At 42.9% G+C, this 25,949-nt stretch overlaps 1 protein-coding gene across 5 annotated transcripts in view; it reads left to right on the top strand.

Annotated features, from left to right (window-relative positions):
- The window catches only part of LOC149314090 (obscurin-like protein 1), a 72,430-nt gene that overhangs the window by 37,240 nt on the left and 9,241 nt on the right, over positions 1 to 25,949 (top strand). For 4 of the 5 annotated variants that reach the window (XM_089520493.1, XM_089520492.1, XM_089520489.1 and 1 more), the window contains exons 13-23: positions 1,930 to 2,208; positions 2,850 to 3,122; positions 4,132 to 4,407; positions 12,233 to 12,508; positions 13,948 to 14,223; positions 18,059 to 18,334; positions 18,939 to 19,214; positions 21,690 to 21,956; positions 22,286 to 22,555; positions 24,962 to 25,228; positions 25,580 to 25,846. In XM_089520493.1, coding sequence (XP_089376619.1) covers positions 1,930 to 2,208; positions 2,850 to 3,122; positions 4,132 to 4,407; positions 12,233 to 12,508; positions 13,948 to 14,223; positions 18,059 to 18,334; positions 18,939 to 19,214; positions 21,690 to 21,956; positions 22,286 to 22,555; positions 24,962 to 25,228; positions 25,580 to 25,846 — 3,003 coding nt within the window. The remainder of the gene's footprint in view (positions 1 to 1,929; positions 2,209 to 2,849; positions 3,123 to 4,131; positions 4,408 to 12,232; positions 12,509 to 13,947; positions 14,224 to 18,058; positions 18,335 to 18,938; positions 19,215 to 21,689; positions 21,957 to 22,285; positions 22,556 to 24,961; positions 25,229 to 25,579; positions 25,847 to 25,949) is intronic. The other variant, XM_089520490.1, reaches the window with a different exon arrangement.

Genomic DNA, 25,949 nt, shown 5'->3' with positions numbered 1-25,949 from the left:
ATGGGGAAAGAAGGAGGAAAAGGGAATGCTGTAGATATTCCATGAAGGGAATCCTGTGAATATAGTATATCTTGATTTCAGTAAGGCTTTTGACAGGGTTCCCCATGACATTCTTGCAAACAAGCTAGTGAAATATGGGCTAGACAATGTAACTGTTACATGGATTTGTAATTGGTTGACTGGCCGAACCCAAAGGGTGCTCAGCAATGGCTCTTTTTCATCCTGGAGAGAAGTGACCAGTGGGGTCCCACAAGGGTCTGTCCTGGGCCCAGTGCAATTCAACATATTTGTCATTGACTTGGATGACAGAATTGGGGGCATACTTATCAAATTTGCAGATGACACCAAATTAGGAGGAGTAGCTAATACTCCAGAGGACAGGATCAAAATTCAAAATGACCTTAATAGATTAAAAAGCTGGGACAAAGCTAACAAAATGAAATTCGACATGGAGAACCATAAAGTATTGCACTTAGGGCGGAAAAATGAAATGCACAGATATAGGATGGGTGACACCTGGCTGAATGAAACTACGTGTGAAAGGGATTTGGGAGTCCAAGTAGACCACAAATTGAACATGAGTCAACAGTGCGATGCGGCAGCTACCAAGGCCAATATGATTTTAGGCTGCATCAATAGAAGTATAGTGTCTAGAACTCTAGATCAAGGGAAGTAACAGTGCCACTCTATTCTGCCCCACCTGGAATACTGTGTCCAGTTTTGGTCTCCACAATTTAAAAAGGATGTTGAGAAACTGGAGCGTGTCCAAAGGAGGGCGACTAAAATGGTGAAGGGTCTGGAAACCATGTCCTATGAGGAACGACTTAGGGAGCTGGGGATGTTTAGCCTGAAGAACAGAAGGTTAAGAGGTGATATAATAGCCCTGTTTAAATACTTGGAGGGATGTCATATTGAGGAGGGAGCTAACTTGTTTTCTGCTGCTCCAGAGACTAGGACCTGGAGCAATGGATGCAAGCTACAGGAAAAGAGATTCCACCTCAACTTTAGGAGGAACTTCCTGACAGTAAGGGCTGTTTGTCAGTGGAACACACTCCCTCAGAGTGTAGTGGAGTCTCCTTCTTTAGAGAGGCTGGAAGGCCATTTGTCGGGAATGCTTTGATTTAGATTTCCTGCATGGCAGGGGTTTGGACTGGATGGCCCTTGCGGTCTCTTCCAACTCTATGATTCTATGAGTCTGAAAATGAGAGTAACACAGAGGTCTCTTTTCTTGCTCCTGGTGAAAACCACCATTTGGGAAACACAACCATAATGCAGATGGAGAAAACTGCTTTACCCCCACATCTCTAGAGTAATAGCTTATTGACCTGCCATTGATCACCATGCAGCTGAAAACAAGAATTGCCAGCCAAACTGTACTGGGTCTGGAATAGGTTGATAGTTTCACCATTAAACACTGTATTGATTGGCAGGGCTTTGTTTGGAAGTCTGGAAAGCAGCAGTAGAAGAACAGTATGCCTCTGAATATGTGTGTGTTGCCTTCACCCCTTGGTGATCGAATGAGGTTTATACATTTAGAATTGGGACTTGTATGTGAGGCAGAGCTTTAGTTAAGTATCCATCATTTCAGAAACTGATCTTTTTCTGTATATTGGGTGGGTATCATGTGGTCTTCCAGATATTGAGTCTCATCAGTCCCAACTGCCATGACCAATAGTGAGGGATGATGGTAGCTGTGGCAACATCTGGATGGTCACATGGATTTCTTATGTGATATATATATATATATATATATATATATATATATATCTGCTTTATAGAACAGGGCAGGGGATTGGTTAACAGTAGAAGAAAGATGTCTTACCCCATAGCACAGATTTCTTATAAACGTACACAAGGGAACACGTCCTTACTTTGCATGGCTACACAAGGTATACAGGTGCATCACCCATTCACAGAGTTTATCTTCAGCTCCTAAGGTGCACATCAGTCCAGTGCCAGAGGCCCAGTCCTTCCAGACGATCTTGGCAGGAATGCCTATTCTGCTGGAGTGTGAAGTCTCTACTACAGACGCCCCTGTTCAGTGGCTCAAAAATGGAGAGCCTGTGCCCTTGGATGATGACAACTTCACCATCCAATCAGAGGGTTTCCTTAGGAAGCTGTTGATCCATTCAGCTTGCCCCCTGGACTCTGGGACGTATACTTGCAACACAGCTGATGACACTGTTAATTTTATTGTGACAGTCGATGGTGAGTTGAAGCAAAGGGATGAAAAGATTTGCATGTGTAAGCCCCTAGATCAGCTTTCCTCATTCAGGTGCCATCAAGATGTGTTGAATTCCAACTCCCATTACGCTGGTTGAGTTGACGTGTGGCTAAAACACATATGGAGGGTATCAATTTGAAGAAAGTTACCTTAGACCTAGTAGCCTTCTCTTGGCTGGAATGAGGACAGCTCACAGCAACAGCTCAGTCTTTCCCCTTTATCACTATCCTAGAGGCTGGACTAAGTTTGTCTCTTTGAGACCAGTCTTTCTTCTGCCTACCTTTACTCCCACTATCCTTTTACTCTTTTCTTGTAATTGATTCCTGAGGGCTGCACCTGTCTAGGCCATTATTAATAGCCTCCATACTGCCGTCTTCTCTCAAATGGCAGGATGTGAATGCCAAAATCTCTACTTCTCACCAGTACAGTATTCCCAAAACCAGAAGTAGAGAGATTAACCATTCAGCCTCTTCTCCTCCTCTCCCCTTTCTGCTTCCCCATAAGAGCTAGTGAAATGCATGGGATGCAATCCCCAATCCCCTTCCTCCTCCTTCTCTATTGCCCACATTGCTTGTGTTGACGCTAATGTCTTCTCTCTATGCCATTATGACCTTTTCCCCTGCAGAGCTGCCTGTTCGAGTTGTGCATTCTAATGCAGATGTGGCTCACATCTACCAGGTCTCAGAGCGTGTGGTGTTAACCTGTGAGCTGTCCCGCACTGATGTTCTGGTGTGCTGGTACAAGGATGGGGAAGAGTTGGAGGAAAGTGACAGTCTCCTGGTTGAGAGTGAAGGGCCCTATCGTCGCCTGGTCATCACAGCGGCCCAGGCTCAGGACACAGGGGAATTTGTCTGTGATGCTGGTGGTGACTCTGTCTTCTTCAATGTCACCATCACAGGTGAGTAATTTTCTGAGATTCAGCCCAATTGGGTGTATTTTAGACATCATTTGATACCATCACTGCTCCTTTGGATTAGTAGATGAGGGCTACTGCATCTTGATGCTTCTCAATGTGCTCATTGCCTGGTTAGATACAGTAGATTTGGTTCCAACCCTTTCTCTCCAGCTTTGGAGCTCTCTGGAGTAATATGGGTCAGAATCCTTTCAAGCAGGAAAATGGAGAAGGCACTATCCTCTTGAGCTGGCTGTGTGCCCAAGCATTACATAGGGTTCCTTAGTTCTGAAGAGGTACTGGACATTGCACAAGGTTGGAGGAATCTCTCTGACATGTCTTGGTGAAATGTTGGAAGGAAGTTTCAAAAGGCCAAATGCATTACACATAAATGCATGTATTTAAACCATGATCAGGCAATCCCCATCAGTCTCTACCATTGGCTAGGGTGGATGGGAATTACAACATCTGAAGTACTACAAATTGCCCACCCCAGTGTAAACTGAGATGGCAGCTGTTTCTTTTACATAACAGCACCCTCCTTAGAAGAAGAAAATTTTAATGGAAAAGCCTTCCATTCCACTAGTCTTCTTTTACTGCTGAAGATTCAGATGGAGGTTTACCTTTTCAATGATGCACCAGAAATCCTGTGGGAGAAGGAATGGCCGAGGAGAAACTGAAGCAGAAAAACTGGCTGGTAGAGGCTACCTGCTTTTCCTCTGCAGAAAATTGTCAGTGGTTGAGTGAAGAGAGTAACTGAATGAATGATTCTTCGAAAGAGACCCTCTTTGTGTGTCTCATTTGTGCAGTGTTGTGCACTTTGTGCAGTCCAGAGACATGTTGATAAAAATTGCCCCCTCCCAATGTAGCTTTCTTTTAGAATCAGCAGCTGGTCCTGGCTAATAGTCTATCTTTGCAGATTGTCTGTAGTTTGGGCCTAGAATTGCCACTAGATAAGACTGGAGATGGAGATGGATTATGCTTCTCAGGGTCCTATTTTGTATCTGTCTGGTAGAGCCCCCGGTACGGATTGTACACCCAGCAGAGCGTTCAGTGGAAAAGCAGGTGTATGCATCTGAACAGCTGTTGCTGTGTTGTGAGGTGTCCATTCTTGATGCCCCTGTACGTTGGTTCAAAGACGGCCTGGAGGTAGATGAGACACACAACCTCTTCCTTCAGATGGAGGGTGCTGAGCGTCGCCTGCTTATCCTGCAGGCACGTGCAGAAGATGCTGGAGAGTACATCTGTGAAACCAAGGATGAATCTGTTTCCTTTGATGTCAAGGTTTCAGGTGAGCACTTTTGTCTAGAATGTTCAGTTCTGCAGAAAAGCTCCAAATCTAACCTGATCCATGAGCTTACATTCAAGGAACCCGGTCCTCACTAGAGAACAGGTTAGTTCTAACCAGCTATTTTGCACTCTTTTAAAATCTCATAGTCCTCCCAGTCCTAAATCTGGTTTTATTGTGTACATTTTTAATTTTCTAAAAATGGAATTAATACCAGGGACAAGCTTTATATAGTAAGAAGCATAGAGATGTCAGTATGGAGAGATGGCAGGTCCTAATTGTATTACACTATTTTTTAAAATGTCTAATCAAAATAAGATCTGATGAGAATCCAATTTTCTAATTATGAGAGATAGGGTGGAAACAAACAGAAATGGGCAAAAAGGAAGACTAACTGAGATCAGTCACATATAGCAACCCCAAAAGCCAAGTACAAAGGTAACTTGGATATCTGTTTTCCTTCCAATATTTCTGCCTTGTCCAGTTCAACACACAGCGACCTGAACATGTCATCTGGCAGCACATACACTGATTCCTACATGTTTTCAATGTACATATTTGCAGCATTCATATCAGTTGAGTGCTAATCTGTATTAAACACAAGAAGAGCTCTGTTGGGTCAGATGAAAGACCTGTACTCTGGGATCCAGTTTCCCATGGTGCCCTATGGGAACCCCTGAAATGAGAAATGAGGACAATGGCAACCTCCTGTTCCTTTTTTCTGAGCAGTTGGTATTCAGAGTAATACAGACCATGATCCAGGAGCTGGATGGCATGCTAACCATCAAGACTAAATTACTCCTGAATTTTTCAACTCCCCTTTTAATGCTATCTATCTTGGTGGTCATCGCTACAACTTGGGGTAGTGCTTGTATATTTGAACTACGCTCTGAATGGCTGTTCTCCTTATTCACTTTCTCTACCTCATGTATAATTTTATGCTTTTCTATCAGAAAAAAGGTCTTTAGTCACTTTTTTCCCTGAACTATAAAATCCCAAATATTGTAACCTTTCTTCCATAGACAAATAGGTAAACCTGTATAGTAGGTAAACCTGCATTGTGTAGTTAAACACAAATAATGCTCAAAGAGGTAATGCAAAGAAGGGATTGCCATCCAGTACATGCTTTTATGTCCTTGCATTAAGGTCCCATTGCTTGAGGCCACCATATTGCTGGTAACGCTTTAAGAATCTTGACTGATCAGATAAAACAGTTACGACTAACCATTTTTTTTAAAGTCAAAAAATTGCTAGCTTAGCATATTGTTGCCAGTGCCAGAGCTTTGCTAAATGTCTGCTTAAGGAAGTGATACACAGAGGGTCTCCTAGGTTGTTTAGGGAACCAACAATATTCTATGCATGAGTGCATCCTTACTATGAATGCATTCAGGCCAACTCAAATCTTTATCCCAACCAGTAAGAGAGTTGACTGATCTATGTATTGCATGTGGCTCAGGAAGCAATAATTGGGCATTATTTATTAATTTCTGTATATAGCACCGTCACTGTACATAGCGCTTTAGAAGTAAAAGAACATCAAAACATTTCCCACTCCTGCATTACTTTTTATTGTCATGCTGCTGGTTAAAGGGCTATTGTCAATCCTTGATTTTTTCATGGGGACTCATAGAAAAGATGTTTTATCTTGAACTGAGGAGGATTCTCCAAATGAGTTTTAGTATCCCTTTAAATAAAACAAGATTTTAAATAATTACTGGATGTTAACAGTTGGAAAGCTGTTAACATGAACCCTGTTTTGAGAAATCTGGACAAACTAAGAATGACACTCGCTCTTTTCTTCAGTGTTTTATCACCACCTTCCCCACAATGCTCCCTTGGAGGCTGCAATGAGCAGCAGAATAGTGGTGAATGGAAAAGGGAGGAACTTCTTAACCCATTTCCTATCAGTTTTTTTTCTGCCAGTGCTCATGCTTCCTTACTTTTCCTGCTGTTGGAAAAAAGATTCTGGAAGAAGTGCTTGCAATATCAAGCCCTCTGCCTGTTTGAGCCCTGAGCCCTGTGAGAAACATAGAGGAGGCCTAAATATTATAGGCACCAGAGCTCATCTGACCTTGGGAAGCTAAGCAGGGTTAGACCTGGTTGCTATTTAGATGGGAAACTGTCAAGAAATACCGGGTGCTGTAGGCTATATTTCAGAGGAAGGAACTGGCAGAAACACCTCTGTGTATTCCTTGCCTAAGAAACCTCTATGAAATTCATGAGGTTGCCATAAGTTGACAGGCAACTTGAAGGTGCATGTGCATGTGCACACACTCAGACACACACATGAAAAACATAGAAAGACAGCATTGTCTGAGTATCCTTTCTGGAGAGAGGGCGAGCACAGAAGGGAGAGAAAAAGACTCTGAGGACTCTCCTCGCTTTATTTTAAGGGCTCTTTTGCCAAAATTTCTCTTTTCCAATGAAAGATGATGGCTTTGGCCCAGCAACAGCAGTGTTGCCTGTGGCTGCTGCTTCAAATTCGGGCTGCCTGCCCTCTCCTTCCAGAGCCCCCTGTGAAGATCGTGCAGCCCCGCAGGACTCCTTCTGTCCTGAAAGCCTCAACGGGGGAAACAGTGACTCTGACTTGTATGCTCTCTCATGGTAATGTGCCTGTCCGCTGGGTTAAGGACGGTGTCACACTAGAGGCCAACAGCGGCCTCATCCTGGAGGAAGAGAGTGTCCGGTGGTGTCTGGTCATACCTGCAGCTGGCCCAGAGGATTCTGGGAAATACATCTGCAATGCTGTTGATGATACCATGACCTTCGCCATCCAGGTGTTGGGTGAGTGCAGTTCCCTGGGACATTGGCAATGCCAGGGAAGGGAGCTGAGATCAGAGTGTTGGTGGCGGGTGGTAACTGAAGTGGGGAGAGAATCCTGGCTGATATTGGTGGAAATGGATCAGACATAATGATCTATTCCAGATCTCAAGCTCTTGTGAGCCAAGCTCCTTGCACTGTTTGCTGTACAGAGCTTGAGCAAAGATGACCCAGAGTACATGAATGAGAACTAGTTATCCAGCCATCAATGCTAAAGCTTTGACTGTGACTGAAAGTCCCAACTCTGGCTGGGTTATCATTTTGTAATACTAGCAGAAGGGGGAAAGTACTGTCTTTAGAAAGAATGGGGCCTGCAGTCTGGCCTTGTATATTTTTGGTTTTGTGTCTGAAGACTTGTGTGAACACCCCAGAGAATTAAAAGCCAGGTCACAAATGATGTTTGACTGTTCTGTAAACAGTGACATCCTACTTTGGCTCTTGCTGCACTTAGGTGCTCTCTCCTCTGCTTGCCTAGAAGTGTGCACTTGCTTTTCTTTTAATTTTCTTAGCGTGTGTACTCCTAGCATGTTTGTGCTCCCATTTCTGCATCTCTAAGCACATCGTTTTTTACCCACATATAGCTTGCACATCTTGGAGTAATTTTGGGCTACATTTGCATGTCCATAAGTACTGCACCAACTAGGAATAATTTTAGGTTTTATCACAGTCTCAGGTGGCACATTTCGGGAAATTATTAAAGAACTAAAGATTCTTTTCTGATTATGGTGCAGCAAAGATGGAATGATTTAGTCTATAAAATTGTAGAGCCACTGTCCATTGCATTAAGTTTGCTTTATTATTTCTGAAATCATGCAGATAACATGTAGGCCTCTTCTCTTCCTTGAGACTGTGGTGATTTAAATTCTCAGGGTGGAGCTTGATGTGTCTGAGGCTGAAGCAGAGTTTTTGTTCAGCATCTATGGTTCTGCTACTGTGAAATATTATTAGATAGACTGCAGCTGTGATATTCCCTTGGGAAATGCTTTCTGCTTACCCATAAGCCGTTAAAGATAAAGAGGGGTTTCTTCATAGTAAGGGCATGAACTGTATCTGCAACATCCAAAAAAATAAAAATAAAATAAAATTGGCATTTTTGCTTAACAGATGTGAGTGTTATGAGGTTAGAAACAGGAAAGTGCCTTATAAAACCCAGGCCATTGTTTTGCCTAGGTTTTGGGTTTTTTTTACTGTTTACATTAACAATTGGCAGTAGCTCTCCGGGTTTTCAGACAGGAAACTTTCCAAGCTTAGTTGGAGATGCCAAGAACTGAACCTGGGACATTTTGCAGGTGAAGAATATGCTCTGCTTTGAGAAACAGCTCTTACCAAGTCCCCCCAGTGACTATTACTCTACATGCTGTGGTCCAGTTCTACCTATTAAAATTCACCTATGGCGGTTATAGTTGGATACACATTTTCAGACACCCACTCCACACTGGCATATTCTCTTTCAAGTCTAGTTACAGGAAAATTTGTTACTTATATGAAGAGACTGAAAGAGTTCAGGATTTTCCATTCTTGGGCTCAGTCATTAATCAGAACAGAGAATGCAGTCAAGAAATCAGAAGAAGACTAGGACTTGGAAGGACTATGTAGGAACTAGACAAGATCCTGGAGTGTAAAGATATATTATTAAATACCAAAGTTAGGGTTGTCCATGCCAAGCAATATTTTCCACTTCTATGTATGGTTTTGAAAGCTGGACAGTGAAGAAAGCTATAGGAAGAAAATCAACTCATTTGTGATGTGATGCTGGTGAAGAATTCTGAGAATACCATGGACTACTAAAAAGAGCAATGGATGGGTCCCATCACAGATCAGATCCAAACTCTCCCTTGAAGCAAAGATGACTAAACTGAAGTTGTCATATTTTGGCCATATCGTGAGAAGCAATGAACCACTATAAAAAGCAAAGGGCAATAGGAGAAGAGGAAGGCTGCATTCCAGATGGATAGATTCAATCAGAGAAGCCACAGCCATGAGTCCATAAGAGCTGAGTAAGGTGGTTAAGGATAGGGTGACTTGGAGGCTTCTCATACATAGGGTCACCATGGATTGAAGTTGCCTAGAAGGCGGTTAACAACAACAAATCCTGAGGGATCTTTGATTTAAGACCTGCCTGGATCTTCACTCCATGGCAGTAGTCAGAATGCCTTAGGAGTCCTAAGGTTGCCTCAGTGGAAACTAAAGAAGGTCTCTGTACCGTCAGTAGCTGTGTAGAAGAGGGAATTTCAGCAGGTTGTGTGACAAGCCTTACCTGCTGAAATTCCCTCTTCTACACAACCACTAAGGTGCCCGGTCCAGTTTTTTATTCTGGCAAGTCTACTTTTGGGGTGGATTGTATCCACACCACTTCACTTTGCCTGCATTTTCTTGACATGCAATGTTGGCTTCTTCCTGAGAAGTTATTAATAGAGCAGTTGCTTGGATTTTAAAATGGAAATCTTTTATAAATGTATCTGGCACTCTTGGTGGGTACAGAAGACAATCATAAATAGCATTGATTCGGGGTCATTTGTCCTCAGACAGGGGCACCTTGTGGCTTTTGTTGTCAAAAATCTTTTCTGTGGTGTTTTCAACAGAACATTCTGCTATTCAACAGTAGCTAGCAATCAGGAAGTTCAACAGGAAGTACCTGGTTAAAATGGCACTTCTTGTACGAGTTTAGAGCAACTGTTGCTGCTTTTCCATGAAAGAAACTCTGCTTATGCCAGTCACGTAGAAGAGGGTTTTCCCCTAATCACAGATTAATAACAGCCAGTTTGAAACTCATCTTTATGGTTAAAGGGATACCTGGATAGATGGATGCAAAGCCCAGGCATTAAATAAAGAATTGAGAAGATAGATGCAACATGTTTTTCAACATAAATTATGTATGGGCAGAAACCTGAGGAGCAAGGAACAATTCCCAATGAAATAGAGTGATCAGCCACTATAGAAGCTGAAGGAGGTAACAAAAAGTTACTGGGTCCTTGGTATCTGGTGCAGTTTGGATCCAGGACCCTTCATGGATCCCAAAATCCATGGCTGCTCAAGTCTCATTAAATATAATGGCATAGTAAAATAGTGTCCATTATATAAAATAGAAAATTCAAGGAATCCCTGGATAAAGACTCTATGGATAATGAAGTCTGGCTGTAATAAGAATTAAAATGAGTTGGTGCTTGAAGAAGAACAAGGAGGATTTACCGGGGGGGGGGGGGGGATCTCCACCATGCAGTATTGTTTTGGCCTCTAGATGGAGTTGGCTTTGTGGCAAATGCCATGCAGTTTTGGCAGTGGTTTTGTTTTCAGCTTATTCTGTGCATAAGTGATTATCAGACAGTTTCTCAGAATTCATATCCAGATGAGACAGAGGCCAGAAGACAGGATGTTCTTTGATTATTATTTTTTTCTGCATGGTAGGTAGAAGGTTAAAGAAGCACAGCAGTCCCAGAGGATCCTTCCTTAGTGAACAAATCAGAAATGGAGGCAAATAAAGTGTTCTGGTGACAACTGTACAAACTCTCTGCTCTGACACACATTTGATTAATTTGTTTCATGGCCTACAAAGTAGTGTATTTAGCTCGTATGCCACTTCTGGTTTTGTACGATCTGTAGTGAAGATGAGGAAATTGGGCAGTGCACAATCTCAAGACAGTTAAACATTTTTGTGAGTAGCCCCAGCCCCAGCCAGGGTCCAATGAATGAGATGCTGATGCAACTGGTGCTTCAGTTTCCCTGAAGATTTGTGTGGACCTGTTCAGATGGGCGAGGACTGGGAGTTTTATAAAGATGGAAGACGTATCTTCACATATGATTAAATACATGTGTCTTGGGGGTAGAATTCAGAGAGTGAAGTTGAAGGCTTTCATGGCCAACATCCATAGTTTTTTGTGGGTTTTTTCAGGCTATGTGGCTATGTTCTTGGCCACATAGCCCGAAAAACCCACAAAAAACTAAGAATTCAGAGACATAGCCATGTTATTCTAGAATATCAACATGCAACGGAATATTGTAGCACTTTTGCAACAAGATCTCATTGCATACATGTGGCTTGCTTCAGTTTGGTTTCCAAAACAAATGTAAATCCTATTTTGGCCAGGATGCCTATTTGTATATATAAAAAAATCTCTTATCCACAGTCTTCTGAATGAACACTGATCCAGCATCACACAAACGGGGAGAGAATCCCAAAGACACATGTGAAAATGACACCTTCCCCTTTGTTTCACTTATGCCTGAATCCTCTAGGTAGTTCCAACATGAAACATTAAATGGTGAACCATCACTTATGCAGTTCCTGTCAATTCAGTTGATTTACTCAAGTTGGACTTGCCAGTAGGATTCAGGCCAATCAGTTCATCTGTCTGCTTGATTTAAGTTGGTCTTAACTCCTCTAATGTTCTGTATATCCACTTTCCCAAACATCCAACTGAATGAGAATATAAAGCTATAGTTTGACACAGTTTTAAAAATAAATAAATAAATAAATAGACTCATCATTGTTATGTGTCTTGGTGAGCATAGAACCTTTGAATGGTCACTTAGCTGTCATGAACAACCCTCTTCAGTGCTCTTCTGGGCATGAGGACTGATTGTATACTCTTCAAGTGGCACGATAACCCCACATCCCGTATCAGTTGCTGCAAATACTCTGAACTCCTTTGGAAACTCTTTAAATTATGTAGGACTGATTAACTTCAAGGAGTCTAATTGCCCAGAATGAACTAATTCAGTTTATTCCAATTCTTCTTTATACCAATGGTGGCTTGTGGATTGAATGTGGAGAGGTCCTCACCCCAGAATTATGGGTGCCCTCAACATTTGGTCCTTGCTTGGCCCTTACCTCACACTACACAGCACTTACAGTTTATGTAAACTGAGAAAGAATGGTAGGAAGGAGGTGTTAGGATAGCCATGTGTTAAGGATTTCAAAGTGCTTTGCATATTAATATTGTCACAAATGCATTTGACCGAGAGAACAGTAGCAACAGAAAGTTAACTGAAACTTTCTTTGTACTGGTAGACCCTCCAGTACAGATTGTAGGGCGTGATGAACTGCAAACATGCTACCACTGCCTGGCTTCAGAGGATCTTACACTGTCAGTGACACTGTCTTGCCCTAAAGGAGAGGTGAAATGGTACAAGGATGGAGAGAAGCTGCAGGACACAGATCGTGTGCGACTAGAGCAGGAGGGAACATGCCATTCATTGGTGATTCTGGGAGCAGAGCGTGGTGATGCAGGGGAGTATCTGTGTGACAGCGGCGATGACAGCCTCATCTTCTGTGTCACTGTGGAGGGTAAGGCTTGCATGTGATGAGAGAGAGAGAGAGGAAGAAGGACAACACAGGTGTAATGTCCTTATTATTTTTTTTTAAAAAAAACATTTTTATAAGGTGAGGCATACAGTCTTTAACATGGAAAGAGCATCATATTCCACCATGGTTCAGTGATGTTTCAGTAACCTTCATTCAGTTGTGGGGGAGGACAGGGAAGAATGGATTTGATGGAAATTCGTCCTTCCACATATATATGTAAAAGGTCAGTTTATTCACAGACAGCATCTTTATTTCCCATTTCCGGGACTACAGTTCTAGCTGCTCTTCATCATGTTGCCCAGCATTCTTGAGTCCTTGTCTGAATCTTTATTATGAATCCTTATTATGAAAGGAGAAACAGTAAAATTTATATCCTGTGCCTTCAGCTACTTTATGCCAATAGAATTTAATTTCTTCTCACTGCATCAACTTGCAGGTAATAAGGCTTCAGAGTGTTGCATCTCCACCATCTGTTTGAAATGCCATTGGTAAAACATAGCATTAATCCTCTGATATAATCATGATGTTGGAAGAAGTGCTCACATTTCAAAACAAATGTTTTCTATCATCCATCGTGGTAGCTTAAGTTAAATTTGTTTCCATTGGTATTTATTTTCATCATTGGCATTTATAACATTACAATAACAATCAAAATGTGATACCTGGATAACCTGAATTCTGTATCTTATATAAATTATGCAACCTGTGCTATTTACCTAAATGATTATATAAATGATATAACTTAACTTTATAGTAAATTAAGCAAATGCACATCCATTTGTTTATTTAAAATATTTTTCCACTTAGTATTCATGGAAGATAAAGCTATCAATTGCTTCACCTCATCATGGTGTGTGCATGTGTTTATGTGTGTGTATTTGTGTATCTCTGTGTATAAAAATATAGTAATAGTAACTGTATGCTTCTTATTAAAAGTATTTGAAGAAGGAAGAAACACAAGCAGGAAAGTGCTGCACAATAAGGTTTTGTGCTGATCTCACTGGACTTTCCTCAAGTTTTAGTGCTGAGGTCTGACTGGTTCATGTGAAATTAAGACAGCAACCAAGTAGAAAGTAGTTGTGGCAGAGAAATACAAGGGTCAAATTCCTAAAAGTGTATGCATTACTGTGGGGTCTGGAACAGATCTTGAAAAAGTTACTTTTGGAACTGCAGTTCCCCAGATCTCTCAACTATCTGCTATACCAGCTAGGGATTTAGCCACTTTTTCTCAGCTCTAGTCGGAAATATCTGGCTACTGAGGCCCATGACACTCTGTGGGAAGAAGCATGGGAGATCCCCCTGGACTTTGAGTGGCACTGAAAAAACTGAAGTGGAATGGCCTAGGTCTGGACAATATGGTGGTCAGGGCTCTTTTCTGCACTCTAACTCTACTTTCTTTTTTCTCTTCTTTGTTTCTTAAGAGCCTCCTATCTTCATTGTGGGAAACACAGAAGTGCCACAACATCACTCTTTGGCAGCAGGAGAAGCTCTAGTATTGACTTGCAAGGTGTCTTCACCTAATGCTGTTGTGCGCTGGTTACGAGATGGTGTAGAGCTAATACCCAGCAAACGTATTCGCATTGAAGCCCATGGAAGTCACCGGCAACTCACCATCCTTGGAGCCAAACCAGGAGATTCAGGCTCCTATGTGTGTGATGCAGACACAAACCGGATGGTATCTATAGTAGATGTGGCAGGTGAGATTCCTCAAAGAGAAAAGAAGAAAGCTAAGGCCTGGGTAGGAAGAGACAGAAAGTGCAAAATGGTTGCTGATCCTGTTCCCTCTTTGCTGGAATCCTCAAGAGGTTGTGTAATAGAACTGCTGAAGTGTGAGGCCAAAAGACCCCTCCTTATTCAACAGTTGTCTCAACCATGAAGGCTGGGAAAAGTTTTAGGAAAAAAGTTTTAGGAAGCCATTATCCATCATCTTCAACCTCACTAACTTCCTCATGGCAAAAATGACCATCCTATGGTATTGTTTCAGTGATTATTGAGCTAAGTATGTGAACCACTTGGAACACATTAAAACATTAGCTAAATCCTAAGCGGTATTAAATGTTATTCTTAATAAAACATCACAGCAGATAGGCTGGCAGGAAGATGCACATAAAGAAAATGGGTTCTGTACAGGGATGTAGCTACATCAGAGGGGAAGTGGGCAAGGTGAGGGCATTGCCCTTCTAAATAAAAATTCTTCTCCAAATTATATTTTCCTTCCATCTCTAGATTTCTAGCACTGTACTAACTTAAAACTTCACTTAAGCATTTAGAAATATAATTAGGCATCCAGAGGTAGGCAAAGTTACCAAGGGAATCTGAACACAACAAATAAAAGAGATCTAGGTGCAAATGCATATTGAGGAGGGAGCAGGCTTGTTTTCTGCTGCTCCAGAGAACAGGACACGGAACAATGGATTCAAGCTCCAGGAAAAGAGATTCCACCTCAACATTAGGAGGAACTTCCTGAGAGTAAGGGCTGTTCTAGGAGTGTATCACATGGAGCTTTTGGGTGGTTTTGTAGCTCAGTTCCAGCTCACTTCCGAAGTGATTGCACTTCCAAAGATGCGGTTTCATCTCATAAAGGGACTGTTTTATCAGACACCATTGATTTCTATGGGAGCCCCTTGCGAATTGCTTCAGCAGCATTTCTGAAGTCACCCCTCATTTTGGTTAAAATGGAAAAAAGTGCCTTCAGAGAATTTGCTTCCTGGCTGCCTTCGATTGCACTGCAATTTGGTCTGGTGTGGAAAAGCACTCCAATGCCACCCCCCTTGGCCCCAGCGTCCTGCTCCGTCATTCTCCTCCTCCTCCTTCATGCCATCTCCTCCTCTCTGCCAACCAGCCGATCCCATCATCCCCTGCGTCCTGTGCATCCTACTAGACCCTGACCTGCTCCCCTCCTTCAGCCTGCCACCAGTCCCATCATTCCCTGCATCCTCCTAGACCCTGACCAGCTCCCCTCCTTCAGCGTGCCACCAATCCCATCATCCCCTGCCTTCTCCTAGACCCTGATTTGCTCCCCTCCTTCAGCCTCCCACCAATCCCATCATCCCTGCCTTCTCCTAGACCCCCATCTGCTCCTCTCCTTCACCCTGACACCTAACCCATCATCCCCTGACTGCTCCTGCATCCCCATCTCGCCCCCTCTCCACCTAACCCATCATACCTTGACTGCTCCTGCATTCCCATCTCACACCCTCTGTCACCTAACCCATCATCCCTGCTGCTCCTGCATCCTGATCCTGGCCCCAGCAACCCCCAGCCACCTATCCCATCATCCCTTGACTGCTCCTGCATCCTGATCCTGGCACCAGCAACTCCCAGCGACCTATCCCATCATTCCTTGACTGCTCCTAGACCCCGATGAAGGATGACAGCTAAGGAGGGGGCAGGAAAGGAGGACAGCGTCCAGAGTCCCACTGAGCATGTGCAAGGGGGCTGATTCGAATTGTTGACCCCTCAAAGTATGCTCTGGTGTGGTAATACAATGTGCACTCACTCCCCTTTGCTTGAGTCCGCATCATGTGACTTGCTTGGAATCGAACTGACTTCGCTTGTCCCTCACTTCGGAAGGACAACAGAAAGGCAACCAGGTGTGGAAAAACATGATGTTTTAACCTCAATCCAAATTGCTAGAGAGAAGTGACTCTGGATCTGGTGTGGAAAAACATCACGCTTTGCATTGCTAGAACAGGAGTGACTGCGGATCTGAACTGCAAACCCCCCCATGTGTGATAAGGTCCCTACAGTGGAACACACTTCCTCAGAGAGTTGTGGAGTCTCCTTCCTTGGAGGCCTTTAAGCAGAGGCTGGATGGCCATCTGTTGGGGATGCTTTGATTGAGAGTTCCTGCATGGCAGGGGGTTGGACTGGATGGCCCTTGTGGTCTCTTCCAACTCTATAATTCTATGATTTTTCAAAGTTGCACTTTTTGCAAGGCTAGAAATTTGGGAAGTGAAGGAAAATTTCATTGGGAGAAAGAATTCTTAGGTAATGCCTTCATTTTGCCCTTTGCCCCCGTGTCAGAGTAATTGAGGGCTCCAGTGCTCTTGGGTAGTATTTCAGAGCTTAACACTTGAAACAGCAGCTTTGTTCCCATATCCAGTCCTGTGGGAAATTGTCAAGAAAGAAAAACTGAAGGGAGCAGGCTACTTCTCTGTTTCCATTTTGCTGGGAGAGGGTTAAATTTAACTTTGGCAGACTCCTAGCCACCACTGCTTCTACACCTTCTTGCCAACAATTTCTGCCCTCATTGAAAGCTTGGGATGTCTTATTGACTAGAGTTTTTATTTTAAATTGTGAAGGAGAGCGTTGGCAGGGCCAGGACAGGTGCCCTAAAGGAGAGCATGGGAAATATCCCAGCAAGCCTTGGCAACAAGGTGAGAAGACAGCAAGTAGGGACAGTCTGCTTTCCAGCAGCTGTGACTGAATGCAGTGCCCTTTTGGGAGGAGAGGAGGTATCCAAAGGGTGAATACAGGGCACTGGGACAGCTGGAAACATTCCTAAAGTGACTGCAAATTCCCTCTTGAGGCAAATGCTAGGCTTCTTTCCTTATAGCACTGCCTACTAGAGGAGTTAAGTCTCAATCATGTACAACACTGAACATCATCAGATTCATCAACATTCTCACCAAGGGTAGTGGAATTTTGCAACCTGTGCTCATTGGGTAAATTGACTTACATGTATTTGCTCTACATACCTCAATTTCTTTTTGGAGGTCATAAAGAAAAATAAGGGAGGAACAATTGAGGCCTGTCAGTGAGTGCAAAATCCTTGTTGGTCATCCTTCTGGCTTATATTTTACGTGGCATTGACTACACCAGCCTTACCCAACCTAGTGTCCACTGGGCATGCTGGACCTCAGCTCCCATCACCACAGATAAATATGGCCAATTACCATGCTGACCAAGGAAGATGGGGTTGTAGTCAAACACATCTTTGGGGCACTAATGTTTGGTAGACTGGCCTTACAAGCCTGTCTTTCCTGATACAGAAAATAAAAAATGAGAACCTAGATAATTTATTTATTTCAAAAAATGAAAGCTGAAAGTCTGTTTTGTACCACATAAAACTCCTATGCTTAAATGCAGAGTAGATCTTAGAAATGTTGGTTCTTGTGTTAGAAAACCCAGATTGCTAATTGCACAATGTTGTTTATAGTTATTATTAATAAATAGTAATAATGTGAGAGCTTGACATTGCATACAAAATGTGAGAACTTGATTTTCTCTGTGTACAAAACGTTAATAATGAATAGAAGGAAATCACACATTTTGTTGTCTAGAAATGCTGAATTTGTGCCATGCTATCTTAGTTCTGTACCAAAACGGTTTCACAGAATAACCATCCAAGAACACAATATGTCAGTTGTGGCTGCAGTTTAAATAAATCTCTTCTTTACAGTTTCATGAAAATTGATTATTTCCTGCCTTTCAGTCACCTCACCCTGCCTCATGGTGGATCTGGCTTTGAATTTATAATATAGCAAAATATACCCAACCTTACTTACAGGAAAGTCTTTTTTCTTCCAGCACCACCTGTGCGCATAGTGAATAAAACTGATGCCCAGCTGCCTATGGAAGTTCAGGAAGGAGAGACTGTTACCTTAGTTGCTCGACTTTCTCAAGAGAAGGCTTCTGTCCAGTGGCTGAAGAACATGCGGCCACTTTACCCTGGGCCACGCATGGTTGTGAGCAGTGATGGGCTAATGCGTAGCCTCACCATCAGGCAAGCTGAGCCAGGGGATAGTGGCATCTTTAGCTGTGATACTGGAGATGATGAAGTTCATTTCACAATGTATGTGCGAGGTAAGATGAGATCCAATAAATATCCCCCTTCCAAGCCTGCTCCTTACTCTGATGAGAGTGAGCAGGAACTTCCAGCCCCAAGTGGCTTCTCCCATCATCCATAATTTCCAGAAAATTTACAGGCAATGTGAGGTGGCACTGTTCAGTGACACATACATGTGTGAGTGGCTGAGGTGCTCACAGGAGAGATGGAGGGCACTGAAGAAGGCTTTTGGAGAAAGAGAAAGGCCTTGTGACAGGTGTCACAGGGTTAAGAACCATGGCCTTGCTCTGTCTGTAGCCTATGAATTGTCTGTTGGGGAGAGACTTAGGGGAGGATTTCCTCAAAGTTGTTCTTAGGGGAAATCCTCCTCCCTAATGCTATAGGAGGGGAAGAAATCGAAATGCAAGGGCTGGCACAGATCTGACAGTATTGTGTTTCAATTATAAGAGAGTGTATTGGTTAAATCAAAATAATAACTGATGGGAGGTGGCTGTGGGAAGGTTCACAGTTCTGACAGATGAAATGTACAGTGGAGATAAGAGACCAACCTGAGCCCCTCCTGCCTTTTCTTCCACCTTGTGTAATTCACCCTTTTGCTCTTGTTTTCTCTTCCTACTCCAGAGGCCCCAGTGCTGTTTGTGCCAAAGCCAGATCATCCAGAGAAGGTGCTGGTGCTGGAGGGGGGCAGTGCAGTGCTCTCAGCTATTGTCTCCAAGGAGCCAGCTGTGGTGAGCTGGAAGGGGCCTCAGGGCACCCTGGTGGCAGGTGAGCACTGCCAGCTCCGGAGAGAGGGACGAGTGCATAGCCTCCTGCTGAGCAACGTGGGCAAGTCTGATGCTGGCGAGTACATATGTCATTCCCCTGATGACCAGTTGCATTTTGAGCTTAGTGTCAAAGGTAAGAAATAATATATTCAGGAGTAGCCATGTTGACCATGTAGCAAAATACAGCAATACTGAAAATCCACAGAATAGCGCTACTGTTATTCAGCCAGTTCAAAAGCACAAAATATACCATGGCAGCTTTTGAAGCTTCATTGGCTTCTTTATCAGGCAAAAATGTTAAAAATCACACAGGAGAAGAAATGTTAGGCCTATGACTCTTAACACTATCACTTTTTTTTCTCTTGTATAATTTTTAACATCTTTGCCAGTGAAGCTTTGAAAGCATGCATGATGTATTTTGTGCTTTTGAACTGGCCCAATAAAAGAAAGTGTAAGAGGTGTAGTGGTCTGAGTGTTGGACTAGGGCACTGGGAGACCAGGGTCTGAATCCCCACTCAGCTATGGAAACTGGGCAAGCACTGGGCAAATCACACCCTCTCAGCCACACAGGAAGGCAATGGTAATCCTTGTCTGAACAAATCTTGCTAAGAAGACCTCATGGTATATTTGCTTTAGGGTCGTCATAAGTAAGAAATGACTTGAAGGTACAGAGCAACAACCAAAGAGGTGTGCACTCAGGAATGCATTGGAGGTGATTCAATCTGAGATGAATCACACTTCACTAGACTATGGGGTGGACTGAACAAAAGGGATATAGGTGTGATTGTATGTGTGTATGTACCTTAATGTTGTTGTTATTATTATTATTATTATTATTATTATTATTATTAAACTTTATTTCTAGAGCGCTGTAATTATACACAACTTATGGCAACCCCATGAATTTCATAGGATTTTCTTAGACAAAGGAATACTCAGAAGTGGTTCATTCCTCTGAAATATATCTTACAGCACCTGATATTTGTTGGTGACCAACAAATATCAGGGCTGATCCTGTTAAGCTTCCAGGATCAGACAGTCCAGTGCCTTTAGAGTATTTAGACCTCCACAAGAGTGGTCAGTAGGCTCAAAACAGAATGAAGTTGCTGGGTTGAAGAGGGAGGTTTGGCAAGTGTGGAATCTTCTGCTGTAACACCACAATATGGCTTATTATGTTGTAATAATATATAATAATAATATAGATTTATTTCTAGCCCGCCCAATCACGGAGAATGTGGGCATGTTAAAACAATAAAACACATCAAGTTACAGTAAGATTAGAAAAAAACCTACCCCCCCATACCCAACATTAAAACAGAATTAAACAATGATGATATAGCATTAAAAACGTTAAAAACATTCAATTAAAAAAATAGACATAAAGATAGGCGGGGGGAAATGGGCAGATGAGGGGGAAAATATCTCTATATCTGGGGAGGGTAACTAAGTTGGAAAGGCCTGACAGAAGAGATCCGTCTTAAGTGCTTTCTTAAAAGCTGTCAGAGTGGGAATAAGACATAGGAGTGAAAATTCTATCTGTACAATGGTCTGGTTCACACATTACAGTTGGTGTATGCCTTCTGAATGTTTCTGTTGCAAGTAGGAGCAGCTAAACATATCTTCTGGATGTGATCTCTTTAAAATTATGTGAACCAAGAACTCAGGTTTCCCACCTCCACCAGCAAGTCATAGTCATAAGCCTAGAACAAAACCTGATTTATGATTCTTACTTGTTACGGGACAGACAAACCAAAGCTCCTGGTTCATACCATGCTAAATAAACCATGATGTGAAAGCAGAAAGAACCAAACGAGTGATGAAACAGTGTGCTCCCAAGCAAGGCAACTGCTATCAGGCTCTCTGCTATCTTGAGTGAAAGGGTTGCTAGGCTGCAGAATTGGAAAGACCTCTTGTGTTACAGGTTTGTTAGGTGGGACAACTGGAGTGCAAGAATTCGACTTGGTATAAGTCAACTTTAAATATGCAGGCTTCCTATGTTGTTCTTCTTTATACTCTCTTTAAAAGCAGCTTGTACTTTGCATATGAAAACTAAAATCACTCTTTGGCCTTATTGTATTCACACAAGATTCTCTGTTCTTTGCTGCAGCAACTGGTATTTCTGGCTTGGTCTGTCACTTGGAATGATTCAGCCTGGCTGTTGCCAAGAATCTAAAGCAGGGAGTCTAGTTTCCTATGCTTGGATTCTGCATCTGGCATAAATAATGCACATTTGTATGTGTTCATTTAATTTCCTCCTGTATTTGCAGGATTTAAGATGTTGGACTTTGAATGCAATTTGTACATAAGGATAAGTGATCCTGAGGAGGGAGAGAGTGAAGTGCTAGTGCAGAAGTCTTTCTTTCCCATCTTAGTAAAAGTTATGTTTAGCCCTTTTTGGCTTCTGAGCCTTGAGCAACTCTTTCCCACTAATTATCAACCATGTATCTATTGTCATGAGACCTGGCAATTTAGGAAGAAAGCATACTGTAGGTCTTAAGATTCTGACAAAACTGTGAGTTAATTAGGATTTCATGAAGCTTTCTAGATGACTGCTACTCCCTGTCTGTTGTCTGCTCACTACAGTTGCACTGTTATTTTCTCTCCTCAGAGATGCCAGTGAAGTTTGTTCGGGGCCTCTCAGATGTGTTGGCATTGCATGGAGACACAGTGCTGTTCTGGTGTGAGCTGTGCAAAACCAAGGGTGATGTTGTGTGGCTGAAGGATGGGAAGGAGCTGGAAGACAATGAATATGTGGAGATCCGAGCAGAGGGCCGGGAGCGTTCATTGACCTTGAGCCATGTGGGGCCTGAGGATGCTGGCGAATACTCATGTGAAAGCAAGGATGACCGCACCTTGGCAATTCTTACAGTCCAGAGTGAGTCCTATGGGGAAAGGTAATAACTCCATGAAAGGGCACCTGTGCTGCATGCCAAAGGTTCCAAGTGAAATCCCTGGCAACTCCAGCTGAGTTGGGAATCTTCAGTCAGGGCTGGGACATGAGTCAGTAGAATTTAGGTGGATTCCTAGGCTGCTGTGTTCCTTCCTTTGATGTCACCGTCCTCTGACTAAAAACACCTAAGCATCACTTTAGTTGAATCCTTAGAGATGTTATAAGGGATTCAGGCTGGAATACCCCTATTGCGGCCAGAGTTTCCCAAAACAGACCCAGCTGACTCCCTGACTCTCAGCTTGTTTTCCTCCCAGTTCCCAGGTTGGTGGAGATAATTTCTGAGCTGCATAACTTAACAGTGCTAGAGGGGGATGATGCCACCTTCAAGGTCGTGGTGTCTCCAGACGATGTGGTCCTGCAGTGGCAGCTGAATGGCCAAGATGTGGTGCCCAGTGAACGGCTGACTATAATCAGGAATGGGCTGTGTCATACACTCACCATAAGGCAGTGTCGACTGAGTGACACTGGCATAGTGACTGTCTATGCAGAAGGCCAAATGAGTTCAGCTAGGCTCAGCGTCCAAGGTAAGAGGAAAGACAACAGCAGGTATATGGCTTTGGATGGGTTGGGGGGAGTCTTATAGTCTTGTGACATTGGTGATAAGTAGGAGTCAGGCCCTCTGAGTTTACCTCAGAATTCAAGAAGAAAATCAGCTGATACAAGGACTGTATTTTCTTTGCTTGACAATCCTGATTTCAGTAGTTTAGGATTAAGAACAATTGTCTGCATTTAGGTTGCTTCCTGAATCTTGAAGGCATCCAAGGATACATTTTTAAAAAAAATCTACTGAGTGTTCTTTTTAGTCTCTCACTTTCTCTTCTGAGGTTTTGTCAGGCAGTACACATCCAGTTTCAAACTTTTCTTCCATAACTCTATGGAAGGGATGGGGGAAGTCAGCCCATGAGCTGCATTTTGTTCCCCAAGTCTTCCAGGAGACATCCCTGTTTTCCCATCAATTTTTGGCCCTACATCTTCCAAGCCACACAAAACTACACCAAAATGTGGCAGTTTTACTATCTACAGCTGCCACAGCTCCCCCCAACCCATGAAAAACCAGCTTGAAAAAAACCCAGAACTGATATCATATAACTTTTTAGTTTGGGAAGAAAATGCATCATTGGCAGGCCACCAGAATGTGAAACATTCCAACTGTGTGGTGGACTGCTCTTGCCTACAGGCTCTAAGCTTTCAGTTTTGAAGAATGAAAGCAGAGATCCTCACAGGGATGATTTCTGTGGTTGTAATGTGCTGAGCATGCCCAATCCTGGGCAAAATGTTTAGGGTGCAGGAACTTACAAATCAAGTGAGACCACTCAGGCAAGAGTCATGGAGTCAAGAGATAGGGCACCCTGACATACATAAGTTAATGAAAAAATACCACTCTGTTATGTTTACATTGAAAATAGGACATTTGTTACACTTAAATTAATTGGCCAGAATCCTATTGGGGACTTATGTCTTTGTAAATGTATTTATAGAATTAGGCAGTTCCATAATGTTCATATCCAGCAAAGGGCTGCTGTTACATTATCACATAGGGGAGTCAGAAAAGTGAGTGATGCACATTGGGGCAGAGACACAATAAGACCGATGTGCATCAGTCCTGTTGTGCATCAGGACATAGGATAAGGAGTGCTGATGCTCATTGGTAGAGCCCAGTGTGCGTTGAGACACTCATGCTGGTGTCCTGTTACATATCTTCACAATTTACTAACAGGTTTTCTTAACACCTCTGCAATGTAGTTAAGTATATGTAAAGTTACATAAGGTACACCATAACAGAGGATTCTGGTCATTGTGAGTTGGCATTTAAATTTACATCACATTACTACACTAAAAACTTTGTCAGAATGAAGGTGAAAAATCCCATCCATGATTTTATTCCTCTTTCTCCTTGAGAAAATGCTGCATGAGTTTGTGAGGATTCTATTTCTCACCCACCCAACTATTCTGTGAAAAGGAATGAGTGAGATTAAAAATAAATGTCCAGAGGAAAGATACAGCAAACCAAACATTTCTCTGGTGGCATGATAGCAACAAAAGAGGTAGGTGCAAAAGATATAAATTCGAATCTAGCACTCCAGTCACCAAACAATGGATATTAACTCAATAACAAAAATGGTGACACTCTGAAGAGATTCCTACAGCACCTAAAAGAATGTCTAGCTTCCCCAAACACATGCTGCCAACTTCTTTTCTTTGGTTAGTTTCAAAGGTCCTACAAGATCTCTCTACATACTGATTCCACAAGCACAGTGATTCAGCCTTCCTTCCACAATCAATACATTTCTTTCAGAACTGCAGTATGAAGAAGGGGTGGTGGTAGGGAGACAGAGTTTAATATGTAGAAAACTATGATAAGTGTAGAAAACAAAATGCTACACCTTAGTAGTAACAACAAAATTGATGCGTTGAAAGCAGAGGGAACACTGCACAGTTAACCCTCAAGCTTCAGCCAACTGAGCTGGCCAAAAAAAGGGCAAGGGTGGATGGGCAGGATGGTAGGGGAGAAAATGAGAGAAAACTATCCCACTCCTCCTTCATCTTTCCTCTTTCATCTATCTTCACCTCACTCTGCCTTGTGCATCTCTGCATGCAAGCCTTGCTCTTCTTTCCCTCCCTTTCTTGTTACTGTCTTGTATGTCCTCCTCCGCTTGCAACCATCTCCACCTGCCACAGATTAGAAAAACTCCAGCAAGGCAGACATGGCAGTGAGAGGAAAGGGTTGACAATGTAGGAAATTGAAATGCTATTTTCTCTTTCCATTTCCAATAAAATGCTTTCATATTTTTAAAAAATTGAGGGGAAGTACTTTGTGTCCTGGTTTAATGTGACATGATGAATATCATCACCTTTCTTCTGAACTCTGAATGCATCTAAGCAGGAGATATGTCTGCAGTTGGCTAACCTTTGGGTATTACTTCCCATAGAGGCTCAGGTGCTGTTTGTGCAGACACTGCGTGACTTGGTGGCTGAGGAGGGCCAAGATGTGCGCTTTGAAGTGGAACTGAGCCTGGAGAGTGCTGAGGTACAATGGATGAAGCAAGGCATCCTGCTCCAGCAGAATGCCAAATTCTTCATGGAGGCCCATGGTCCCCAGCGGACTCTCACCATCTACAGCACTGAGCTGGCAGATCGAGGCATCTATCGATGTGAGAGCCTGCATGACCGCACTCAAGCCAGGCTAATTGTGGAACGTAGGTGCCCAGGCTCTGCCTTCTTTCTGATGTCTCAGTTATAATTGCATGCTCTCTTATAAAGGGTCAGAATCACTTCTTAATAGGGAACTTTGCACACTACTGATATTAAAGGTTAAGCACCAACACCAGTTGTGCTCCTAAGTGTGTGTGTATTTTGCTGGGATAACACAGGTAAGGAATGAGTTTTGGTGCCAGTAGGAGCTATTTGAGGGGATGGTCCTAGGAATATTCCTTGAAAACCTTTGCCTTGGGAAGAGGCTACATCTCTTATTACTCCTATCTAACTGATATTCCATCTCATGGGGGTGGGGAAAATAAACTTTCATTGATTCCCCCCATCCCTTCCAGCCCGTAGGGTAACGGTGAAGAAACCACTATCAGATGTGGAGACTTTTGAAAAGGAGACAGTGACGTTTGAGCTGGAGCTATCCCATCCCAACATATCTGGAATCTGGACACGGGATAGCATCCGTGTGAAGCCTGGTTCCATGTGCCGAGTGAGTGCCATGGGTTGCACACACAGTCTGACACTGCTGGGACTCACGCAAGATGACTCAGGGACTGTGGCCTTCACTGCTGACACTGTGCGGACCAGTGCCCGCCTTACTGTCCGAGGTACTGACTTGGGAGAAACATATCTGTGTAATCCATTCAGAAGAAGTGGGATTCCAGGGGAAGCAACAACAATAACAACAAAAACAACAACAACAACAACAAC

Source organism: Sceloporus occidentalis, unplaced genomic scaffold (assembly GCF_023333645.1).
Source record: "Sceloporus occidentalis isolate IW3139 unplaced genomic scaffold, rSceOcc1.0.p SCAF_4, whole genome shotgun sequence".
Taxonomy (NCBI): domain Eukaryota; kingdom Metazoa; phylum Chordata; class Lepidosauria; order Squamata; family Phrynosomatidae; genus Sceloporus; species Sceloporus occidentalis.
This window is presented reverse-complemented; position numbering and strand designations above follow the sequence as displayed.